The sequence below is a fragment of the Equus quagga genome, chromosome 11 (genome assembly GCF_021613505.1).
Source record: "Equus quagga isolate Etosha38 chromosome 11, UCLA_HA_Equagga_1.0, whole genome shotgun sequence".
Classification (NCBI taxonomy): domain Eukaryota; kingdom Metazoa; phylum Chordata; class Mammalia; order Perissodactyla; family Equidae; genus Equus; species Equus quagga.
The window spans coordinates 72,558,972-72,570,972 of NC_060277.1; the positions used below are offsets into that span (position 1 = coordinate 72,558,972).

The 12,001-nt window shown below is 55.9% G+C and overlaps 1 protein-coding gene across 2 annotated transcripts in view; it reads right to left on the reverse strand.

Annotated features, from left to right (window-relative positions):
• ABR (ABR activator of RhoGEF and GTPase) overlaps positions 1-12,001 on the reverse strand; it is a 179,500-nt gene that overhangs the window by 28,212 nt on the left and 139,287 nt on the right. For both annotated transcript variants that reach the window (XM_046676115.1, XM_046676116.1), the window contains exons 15-16: positions 9,794-9,891; positions 9,272-9,403 (exon numbers count right to left, since the gene is read on the reverse strand). In XM_046676115.1, coding sequence (XP_046532071.1) covers positions 9,272-9,403; positions 9,794-9,891 — 230 coding nt within the window. The remainder of the gene's footprint in view (positions 1-9,271; positions 9,404-9,793; positions 9,892-12,001) is intronic.

Below are 12,001 nucleotides of genomic sequence, written 5' to 3' on the forward strand. Positions count from 1 at the left end.
TCAATGATTTTTTTTCTTTTAAGCAGAGGATACTCCCCACTGACTTTTTTCCAAATGAAAGCTTATGCCAGTCTCTCTACTCCCAATCAGATAAAAGCAAAAGCAGAGCGGAGGCCCTTGGCTGAAGCGGGGATTTCAGACCCCACCTGCTCACACCACCTTTGTCCACCACCCCGTCTTGTGGGCTCTTCAGGTCCCTCCCAGTGATCCCCAAGCTCTGCAGGCAGAATCTGAAGCCCCTGATCCTTCTTTCAAGGGGACGCCTCAAACCTCAACTTCTATGGGTGGGCTCCGAGCAGTTCTGACAGGCAGATCTCATGAGAACTGCTGATTCTCTTGGCCACGGCCAATGGCCCTCACTCTCCATCAGGGCGGGATGGATGTGGAAGCCGGGGAGATTAGGCGCTTTTTAAGGAAACTTCTGGGTCAGAGTCCTGGATGTGAAACTCATGTCTTATCTCGACTCTCTCTGCTTCACTGGTGTGGGTTCCTCTCAGTGGCCTTAGCACGGGATAACGCTTATCTCATGGAGTCAGCCAGGCTAGTGTTTTCTGGGTCACCTTGGCCCTGCAGCCAGCACAGCTCAGCGCTTGCCTCCAAGGGTACAAGCAGGCTGCATCCAGCCCTCCCCAGCCCGGGTGCCACCAAGTGCCACCACTGCCATACCCCTCAGTTCCACGGCAAGGCTCACAGTGAGGGAGGCCGGCGGAGCCCACCTAGTGTCCCCTATCGGCATTCATGCCCAGCCTCAGCCCTAACTCAGGGAGATCCCTGGCAATTCTGCTAAGTCCTTTTCCTAAAGGTTTTGAAGAAAATCAAAAGCGGGACCGCCCTAGGGACCAGATTTTTGCATTCCTGTGAGCAGAAGTTGCGGCCTCACCTGCAAGGAGGTGAGTCATTACTGAGTGTGCAGTAGGCTGGGCCTATCACTGCCATGGACTCATTTAACATCACATGAGAGCAGCCCTCTTTGGGTTTGCTGAGAGGCTGGATGTTCTCAGGGCCTGAATGAATCAGTTCCCAAGGGCCGCCCTGGATCGGCTCCTCTGCTTGCTGCCCACGCCTCAGCGGCATGCCTGGGGTGCAGCCACCCAGCCTGCCTGCCAAGGTGGCATTCCCAAGCAGGGCAGGAGGGAGGGAGGGAGACTCGAGCAGCCATCTGCTCCCCATTGAACGCTTCCTGTCTGCAGAATCCACTGGGCAGAGTCCAGGCTCTCCAAATCATGAACACCTGGGGCTTGGAGGCTGAGCAGGGGCTCGGAGAGAGGCTTGTACTACGAGTGTGGGACAGCAGGGCGGGCCCTCTCATGGGGTCCTGCCCCTGGCTTTCCGCATCCTGCTGCTGGCTCTTCCAGTACAGCTGAGGTATCCAGACCTGCCTTGAAGAGTGACAGCAGGTGGGTATTGGAGAACACGTGGGTCTGAAACAGCTGGGGAAGGCAGGGCTGGGGTGGGACAACGGTTCCAGTCCCTCAGGCCCCTGGGAAGTGGTGGTGTCTGAGACAGGGAGTGAAATAGCCCTGGTGCCCAACCTCCCCTGTCCCCATGTGCCTCTGGACTGGCACAGCGGTGATGAAGGTGGCAAAGGGCAGAGCCCCACGTGGGCTGGCTGTGAGAGCAGCAGGCAGCAGGGACATAAAACACACACTCTAGAGGCAGATGCTTCCCTGGATGTGCACATATGGCCCAGGCTGAGGGCACGAGAGGGGCCCATCTTGCAGGGGAGAGGCTGTGTCTGAGGGCAGGTTGCTGCCTAGGGTTGGGAGGTGCTGGTCTGGGGGTTAGAGGCTGGGGTGGTGGAATGAAAGGGAGAAGCTCTCTGGCCAGCCCCACAGGCCAAGACTTTCTCACAGTTGTCCCTTCCCCCTTAAACCCCCCAATCTTAGTCAAAACCAGGCCACTCCCAGGGACCAGGGACCCAGCTATGGTCAGTGGAACCTGAAGGATGAATGTGAGAAGGTGCCAAAGAGTCACATTAATGCCCCTCTGTCATCTCACCAGGAGGGACCCAGGCACCTCCTGGGACCAGCCATGAAGAACCGGGATGGGTCAGAAGTAGAAGAGACTCTGGGTCAACCAGGCCAACACCCCAGAGCCTGGGCTCCCAGGGCAATGAAGCAGGCACGCTTGACCCTCAGGCAGAGTCCAACGGAGACAATAGACTCTTGGGGGCCAGAGGGAGGGTCTGGGGTGCAGGAGCCCTCAACTCCTGCCCTGGCAGGCTCCTGACCCACGCTTGCTCCGAATTTCCTCACACTCTGCAAAGTAATTGAAACCAGAAGCAGCTCCCAGCCGACAATGGCCCCTTGTTCCCGCTCCTCGCTTACTCTGCACCGTGGGCCTGACTGCACCACACCACGCTGAGAGCTGCTCCAAGGGGACAGAGCTAGAGTGGCTCAGCCCCGGGGGTCATGGCAGGGAGACCTTGGGCAGCAGGCACGGAGGGCCCCAACCTTGACCTCCCTGCCCACTTGGAGGTCGGTTCATCAAAACCAGGTCTGATTCCATCTGCTTAAGAAAACAGATGTGGCCTCAGCCAGCCAAAGGCCCAAACACAGGGGTCACTCAGGTGACAGCTTTTGGGGGCACTGCTGGACAAGCTACACCCAGAACCCCTGCAGGAAGGCAGGGGACGGTGTACCTGCACCTGCCAGCTTGGTCAAAAGGCCATCACCATTAGACAAGCAATGACCGTGCCAGGCCCTCTGCCAAGGGCTTCACAGACTTCCACAGTCAGCTCTCCTTAGAGTCCATTTGACAGGTGAGGAAACTGAGGCTCAGAGAGATAAAGTAACTTGCCTGTTCTCCCAACTAGTGAAAGGAGAAAGCTTAACTCTGAACCCCAGACCTGCCTGGCCTCAAAGCTGCTCCAACGTTGGAAAAACTATGAACACTCTCCTGTTTTCTTTACTGCCTGGCAAGGTTCTGTTCACTCTTTGTATCCACAGCACAGTGCCTACCACTCAGAGGGTGTTCAAATAACAGAAATGGACGAAAGCAGGGACATGCATGTCACAGCTCTGACCAGCTCTTTCTAGCACGTTCCACCCTTTGAGCCTCACAACAAGCTGATGATGAAGGCAGAGTGGGAATAATTACCCCCATTTAACAGATGAAGAAACTGAGTCTCCCGGAGGTCAAGGGGCCTGGATGCGGACTTCTGACCCTCAGCCCAGTGTTCTCCCCACGGTGTCAGGGTAATGGCACTCCACACTTAACATATCTAAACCACTGACCGAGGGGAGTGCAAACAAGAGATAGGAGGAAAGAATGGTCAGGGAGTCAGGGAGGCCTAACCTGGAGGGAGAAGGTGCAGGTGTGAGTGGGGGAAACTGCTGCTTCAACTAGAAGAAGCTAAGGGGGATCAGGGGTGCTCCAGCGTCTTGGGGTCCTGCTATCTTGTCACAGCGGGAAACAGATGAGCAATTGGTGGTAGGGGGAACCCTGGGCCTAGAGAGAAGGAGGCCATGAAATCTCCAACCTCCGAGACCAGGCTCTTTTTCTCGCTTAAAAATAAGAAAGTCTAGGGTGGGAATAACCTAAATGTGCCTCAATGGATGAATGGATGAACCAAACGTGGTATACACAGACAATGTGATTCAGCCTTACGAAGGAAGGAAATTCGGATACACACCGAGTGAAATAAGCCAGTCACAAGAGGCCAGGGGCTGGGGGGAGGGAGAATGGGGAGCTGCTGTTCAACGGGGATGGAGTTTCAGTTTGGGAAGATGAAAGAGTTCTGGGAATGGATGGTGGCGGTGGTTGCCAAACTATGTGAATATACCTAATGCCACTGGACTGTACACCTAAAAATTAAAATGCTAAATTTTATGGTATGTATTATTTAGCCAAAATTAAAAAAAAAAGTCCGATTTGTCAGTCTGGGCTCTGTGAACACTCCCAGTCCTGAAGGCAGGGGACTGGCCCGAGTTTCATTCATAATAGCTCTGACCCCTCCAAGCTTCCAAGTGGTCAGGTCAAGAATGTCAAAGAAATTACCCGCCTTTCCCCTTCAAACATAGGCTCCAAGCTTCAGAAGGGAAGAGAGTAGAGGGTGAGGCTTTCCCATCAGGCCTGAACTTTGCAATCAGGGGCAGGGGGAGTTAGCACCCTAGGCGTTGGGACAGCTGGAGCTTCCTTCCTGGCCTGGAACCCCGCCCCTTCCCACCCCAGGGTCTTGAGCGCCCCTCTGTCCAGGGAGGGCTGCCCCTGGCAGGCTCATAGGAGAATGAAGCTGCCTCTGACTCGGGGAACAGAGCTCGGGGGGGTGGTGTCCCTAGGCTTGTGCCTGAGCTGGGAATGGGGCAACAGGGCATGGAGGGGCTCCTCTGGTTTAAAAACAGCTCCTACATCTCTGACCCCTGTCTAGTCTGGAGTCCTTGGCAAGAACTAAGCTGTGGGGTCTCCAGAGAGAGCTCTCCCCTCTGGCCTAGACAGCCAACAAAGGCTGGACCCTGGGAATATGCTAATCAGCTAGTGAGTAGGTCCCAGTTGGGGACAGCACATCTGGATCCTGGAGCAGCGTGGTTGGAAATAGACTGGGATAAACATACGGAGTCCCCTGGGGCCAGGAAGCCCAGGCAGACTAAGGGGGCCCTCCTGGCTGAGCTGTTCTCGGCCGGCCGGATGGGGGTGGGGCAGCACAGAAGCGGCGGGCAGTGGGGGTGGCCTGGATGGAGAATCTGGAGGTAGTGGCCCCTTAGGTCTGGAGAACAAAGGGAGGACTCCTGAGCCTGGAGGAGGAGAAAGGCACCAAGCTGCTGGGATCTTCCACTAAATTTGCAGTGACAAGGGACAGACGCCTGAGTCACAGATCCAAGCCTGCCTCTGCCTCATCTATAAGCATTGTCCTTCACTCATTTACTCAGCAGCTGACCAAGCGTGACCAACCTGGGATTGGGTCCCTGAATTTGGAGCCCTTGCTCAACCACTAACGAGCCGTGTGACTGTAGCCATGTCATTCACCCCTTCTGGTCTGTTTTCTTCTCCCTCCAAAACAGAATTGGATTAAATGCCCTCAAGGATTCCTTTTGACCTAAAACTCTCCTGCTCCTCTTCTTGTATTCATCCCTTCACCCTCCCTCTTCCTTGCGTTGCTCACACCGCCTCCTGCTCCTTAATCTCCCGGGACACTCCTTGCACATTCCTGCCTCCTGTCCTTGTCCATGCGGCCATCCCCCGGAATGCCCACCCCACTCCTTTCTGCTGATCCAGAGCCTGCCCACCTTGCCAGAATAAACAGAGCCTTAAAATGGCAATTAACATGCTGGCCATTATGTAAAACGATTTTTACAAAGTATATGAAGTACTTATGACAATGTATCGAAAAAGGCAATTATAAAGACTACATACAGCCCTCGAAAAATGGGGGTTTATGATAATACTACACGACAATAGAAAAAACGCAAAATACGCACCGTGATTAAAACTATATAAAAACTTGTATACCCAAGGAAGGGAAAAGGCACAAAATAAAATGGCTGTTTCAGAGGAGTGGGAGGAAGGATGGTTTGTGATTTTGTTTCAAGTCTCTACAATTACTGCAATTTTCCTTCTAATGTAAACATCGCTTTTGGAATTAAAAAAACCCAGCGCTCTTAAGTCCCTCTTGCTCCACCTCCTCCTGGAAGCCTCCCTAACTCCAGCCCACGATGATCTGTCCTTCTTTGAATTCCTGCAGCACAAGTTTCCACCTTATTACGTAGGGAACAGTGGGAGACAGAACAGCACCCACAGAGGGCGAGGCATGGGCCCTGGTTCCAGCCTGCCTCAGCCCTGGTTCAGTCCTGGCTCCCCAACCCACTCTGCCTGGCCTGGGACAGGTTACTTAACCCTTTAGGGCCCTGGCTTTCTTATCTTTAAAATTATGATAATATTCCTACTCCATAAGGTACTATGAAGATCCCAAGATAGCAGCTGTGAGCATTAGCCCAGTGCTGGGCTCACAGTAAGCTCTCTCACGTCATCACTACCACCACCACCTCCACCTCCACCACCATCAGCAGTAGCAGCACTTTGTTCTCTAGTGGCTTTGCATATATCGATACGCAATCATGTGCCACATAACAATGTTTCAGTTAACGATGGCTCGCCTACATGATGGTGGTTCCAGAAGATTAGTACCATATAGCGTGTAGTAGGCTATACCCTCTAGGTTCCTGTAAGTATACTCTGTGATGTTCGCACAATGACAAAATTGCCCAACGACGCATTTCTCAGAACAAATCCCCATCGTTAAGTGACACACCACTGTACTTGTCTTTCAGTCTGGCAGCAGATTCCTTGAGGCCGGGCCCCTACACCTCTCGGAGCAGCCAGCCTGTGCTGGGCACACTGCACATGCACGGTGAGTCCCTTCCTCTGGCTCTTCTCCACATACGCTCATTCTGCTTCCCTCCAGGTGCACCAGGCAGGAGTGTCCCCTGCCCAGACGGAAGAGGACTCCAGACTAAGGAAGCCTTAGGCTCGCCTTATGCCATAAACCGGGATGCTGGGTGGAACGTCACCCAGGCTGCTTCTCCAGGACACTAGCCATGCCAGTGCCCTCCACGCAGGCTGGAAGATTCCTTGATGAAGGCCTGGGGCATAGGGACACAGCACAGAGGAGAAAGCATGGGCCTCTCTGCACCCTGTCAGCAGAGGCATCTGGATACTCCATGTCCTCATGTGAGAAATGGGGAGGATACAACTGCATTTTCCTCACAGAGCTGTTGCAAGGGGCACATGAGATGAGCCCTGGACACACGTGTTGCTGATCAGTGCTGCCATCTGTCTGTCACTAAATGCTGCCCTCCTCACCCCCAGCCTGCACTCCAGAGTCCCTGCCCCCATGGCCACAGCAGGCAACCCAGAGAGGGAGATTCATTTTGGAGCAAATGCCTGGAGCTTAGGAAACTGGGTCCCTTGCTGTTCTCTGGATGGGCTGAGCGATGGGCCTTAGAAAGAAGGGGGAGCCTTTCCTTCAGGCCACCTGAACATCCCCAAGGACTTGGCCTCTATTCTGAGGCCACCGTTAGCTCCATCCTCGGCGCCTGCTGAAGGGGAGCAGAACTGAGTGCCAGAGGCTGGTGCCAATTCCCTGCCTTGGACATGTGGCAAGAAGGGAGGTGGGGGGGAGCTGTGGGAACAGACTGTCCTGTGGCTCTGTGGGGCCTGGCCATGTGGGAATGGCTCAGTGCAGGCTCTCCACCCAGGCCGGTCATCCTCAGTGGCTCCAGGTGCAATCACAGGGCGAGCGGGACATTACAAGGCACAGCACATCCCTGGTAGGGACAGCCCACCCCTCCCTGATTCATGGAAGGTGGGTAAGATGGTCAATTCTGAGGGGCCCAGGGCTACAACGAAGGGCCGCACCCCGGGGAGTTGCGGCTGGGAGACTTCAAAGGCCTCAGAGGACGCTGGCTCTGCACCGGCTGCTCCCAGGCCCAGGTCAGCTGGCAGCAGGAAGGTTTGTGTTTCTTTTAATATCAACTCCCAGGCATTTAACATTCCTCGAAGCTTAAACACAGAAACATTTTCCTTACCAGACTGTGCTTTCTGCTTTGCCAAACATAACCTGGCCTCCTCCCCTCCCCCCACCGCCTCCATCTGCTCCTGTCTCCAAGATGTAATGATTTATGGTTTGTTTCCCCCAGGGCTTGTGTGGCTGACAGCAGGGAGGAGGAGGGAAGCAACATGGCTGGAAGCCCAGGTGGGGACAATGCCATTGAGCCCTACGATCTGGTTTCGGGGGGGGGGGGGCCTATGATGCTCACTGAGCTGGCTGCCCTGGACCCCCTTTTTAACTCTTCTATTCCACGGCCACCAAAGGCCTGGGGAGCGTGGCAGCCAGTCATGTTTCTTGGCTGCGTATCTCCTGGGGCTGGATGGGCCAGCCTAGGAGCCCTTCCCTGCCTGTCCCTCCAGCCAGCCCAGGGATGTGGAGATGGGGCTCTCCTCCTCATCCCTGCGGGAAGTAGGTTCCTGGACTGAATTTAGAGAGCTCTCCCTCCTCAGCCCTCATTTCCTAAATAATGAAGGACTGGCTTGTGGTTGCCTGGCAGCACCGTCTCCTTGGCAACAGTGCTGCAGAGCGGGGTGCAGGTCCCACAGTGTTAGGCAGGGACGTGCTCAGGAACACGGGGCGACATGAGGCAGACAGCTGGACCTCCACTGAATGGTGCCATCCCTCTTATTCAAACTCTGGAGCCCGAGACAGGTTGGGGGAGCAGAAGGCCCACACGGGTCCCCAAGAGGGCACTGCCACCAAGGATACCCAGCCAAGAGCCAGATACCAAACTCTGCAGCCTCAATGGTGCATCAGAGAACAAACATTTCCTGTGAAAAAGCATCACCAGCTCCCGCACCCAGGTCAGACCTGGGGCAGATGTTCAGAAGCCCAGAGCACCTCCTGCCCACGGCTCCATCCCCATACATGCCAGTTACTGCTTCCCTTGATGGCATGGTCACAGAATCCATCCCCAAACCAGCCCACTTGTGTCAAAAGCATGAGGCCACACAAGGTGCCAGATGGAGTGTGGATGGCTCCATGCTGAATGTCAACCCTCAAACCTGCATCCTCTTGACCATAAGTGATAGCAGCCATCTTCAAAACCGACAGAAGTTCCAGAGACCCAGGCTGCAGACAAGACCCTTTTCCCCACGTGCACTTTTACAAGGTACCAAGAAACGCAGCCGAGGTATATAAAATCTTAGCGTGACTCAGGACCTGCCTCTGAGAAACTCACAGAACCCACCCTAAGCCAATGAACTCCCGGCAGAGGTGAGTAAGGCTCAGTAACCTAGCAATAGGTCAGAGACCAGCCCTCAGCAACCCAGCCGGATCCTAAGTCCTTCCAGGCCAGGGGCAAGTGCTCAGGGCCTCTCTCCTCCTATGGCAGACATTGCTAATCTAACACAGCACAAATGGATACAGCCTCAGAATCCTTCTCAACACAGTGTTCCTAGAAAAGGCCACCGGAAGACCAGAGTTGGGATGTGAAAACAAAGGGAGCTGTCATCCTTCCAGTCCATCCTGCAGGAGTGTGGATGATCCACCTGAGCCAGGTGTGGAAGCCCGAGGAACCAGGCACATGCAGGCTTCTGGGGCTAGAATAAGACGCCACATCCAGCAGGGGAGAATCACCATCTTGGGAAACTTTTCTCAAACCAGCTTTGAACCCAAGTCACAAAAGGCCAAGCACCTTGAACAAGAAGGTGGGTGAGAACTGGCACCACCTCCCGGCAGCTCCCCAGGCCTTGCTTGGTGGCCTGGCTGCACCTGGACCCTCACCTGGATCTGCCCTTTGCCCATGATCTTGTCCACGATCTCGTTGTTGTCCTTGTTGACCTTGGTCTTGTCATAGCACTTCTCGTAGCACAGGATCCTCAGGGACTGAGAGCCCTCCAGCTCGATCTCGAACTCCTGGGGAAGGAGGGACAAGGATCCTGAGCCTCTGAGGCTGGGAGACATGGCTTCCTGGCAGGTGTGGGGCCCAGCTTTGCAAGGGTGAGAAGGGGGCAAGGAGGGCCACGTCATGAGGCTTCGAAGAGCCTCCTCATTTTCTGGAGCTCCAGAGGCCCCAAAATCACTGAGGAAGTGGGGTCTGGGGCCTGAGCTGACCCCTGTGTCTAGACACAAGCCCTGCAGTCAGAAGCCAAATGAGTAGGGACCAGAGGGCAGAGGGTTAGAGAGACAGAGCCGACCCAACTAACAGGCTTGGCCATCCCCAGCCAATGAGACACAGAGAGTGGGGTGGGCACAGTCACGACAAGCTCAGGGGTCCCTGAGGGGACACCAGTCCCCTCCACTCACCTCGTCCCACTTTGGCTCTGTCGTGTCCCGGAACACCCTGGTTTTGGCTTTGCTGACAAAATAGCCAAAGGAATCCACCTCCAGGGTACAATACAGGTCTGCGGGGGGACAGGCAGAGACACGCTGAGCGAGGCCCGAGCCCAGGAAATCGGGAAGGGAGGGGGATAAGGCATCTGCCCCTCTCGAGATCCCGTGGGCCACACTTGGGTCTGGCCCCTTCCCCCTTCTCCGCCCTCTTCTTAGAGGGCTCAGCCCGCCCCGCCTCATTGGCCACCCTCCAGCCACGATGGCCTCCTGCCTCCAACGTGCCCAGCTGCTCCCACCTTAGAGCCTTCGCTGTCGCTTTGTCCCCGATCTCTGCGTGGCTGCCTCCTCACTATGAGGCCTCATACCAAGGCCTTCACTGACCATGCTGACAAAGCGCCGCCCCCCCATCCCTGGCTCCACAACAGGGGTGTCACTGACATTTGAGGTGGGAGTCACAGGAGGGCATTTGGCCTCTGAGTGCTGAAAGCCAGGAGGAACCCCCAGTCACTGCGACAACCAAGAATGCCCCCCACGTCCCAAAAGCTCAGTTTGCTGTTGCTTCTTCATAGCACTTAACTTTAACCCAAGTTATCTTTTCTGTGTGTTTTTTGTCTCCCTTCTCTCCCCTATATCAACACCACACAGGCGGAAGCCTTGTTTTCTCAGCCACCGGTGTACCCTTGGTACCAAGCACAGGGCTTGGCACATAGCAGGCACACAGTGAGTTTGTGGGATGAAGGAATGAAGCTCTGACTGCCCCCAAGTGCTTCAGGTAACAAAGCGATGGAGGGCTGGGCGCGTTGTTGGGGGAGCCTTCTCTAGTGTTTCCATCTTGAACCATGGCCCTGAAGGCCAAAAATCTTCTCCCCTCTCTCCTGAGACCCAAGTGAGGAGGCCAGAGCACTGGGTGGGCGCCCCAGACACTCGCAGATTCACACTCTCCCTCTGGGGCTCAGACCCCGGCAGCCTTCTGCCTCCGTGGGAGCTGCCGAGGTTGTTTCCTGGGGTAACAGTGTGTGTTGGGGGTGGCTTGGGGGTACTACAGCCAATCCTCTGCAGCGTGAATCAAGGGGCAGAGGCCAGAGGGTGGACGCACATGCCCCTCCCAGGCCCCAGGAGCTGCCTAGCTGGGCAGTTCTCTGTCGGCAGGCCTTTCCCACTGAGCAGAGCGGACGGAGCTGCCCCAGGTTGTGCCCAGCTGGTGGGACGCAGACTCACTGTCACTAGGATCAGAGCACACTGGGCTGCGCGTGCGGATGACAATGCCAGAGGTCAAAGCACCGTGGCCTCTGCCGGACCAGGGAGCAGGTCTGAGTGGCTGAGATGGAGGCGCGTGAAGTGCCGTCACCATTTATAGATTCTGGTGTGAGTGCACCCTCGTCAGGGGCCTGGGGATGGTTCATGGGATAAAGGGGAGGGCTTTGCACTGACAGTCGGGCTTCAGATCCCAGCTCTGGACAGTCACCTAGCCCCCCGCCTCCGTGCTTCCACCTGGAAAGCAGGAACAACAACAGTGCCCGCCCCCTAGGCCTGGCCACACAGATGTCAGGAGTTTACCAGGTCAAGAAGCCACAGCTGGAGATGCATAGGGCCTAACCCTCCCCCCGAGGCAGAATGAACACGAGTCAGGGTGAAGATCCAAGCGGGTCAGGGGGCCAGTGGAGGGAGGAGGTTAAGACAATCTGGACGTGAGGAGAGATTTCATAGCAGCCCACCCCACGTCTAACCACCCGACCCAGTTTGGGAGGGGGACCATCTGCTCTGGGAGAGTGGGAGGCTCCACCCCAACGAGCCTGCTCCCTGAGGCCCGACAGGAAGCAGAGGTGGGGGGCGGGACATCTGGGCACAGTCAAGACGGGAGGCCCCTGGTCCAGCTCAGCGGTCTGCAGACTTGGGTGTGTAGCAGCCCTATGTAGCTCACTAACCAGGAATATTCTGGGCAGTGCCCCCCGGAAGGGGATGCCATGGGTCTGGGGAGGGTCCAGGAAGCTGCCACGTGTACAAGCAGCAAAGCCCCAGTGATGAGCACGGTGGTCCTGGCCACACAGAGAGAAATGCTGCTCTAAGGGGAAAAGTGTGGGCTGTGGTGTCGGCAGACGGGGATCCTACTCCACCACCTGTGTGACCTGCCTGGGTGACCCGGGGAATCCCGAGCCCTCTGGGCCTCAGCTTCTTCGTGCG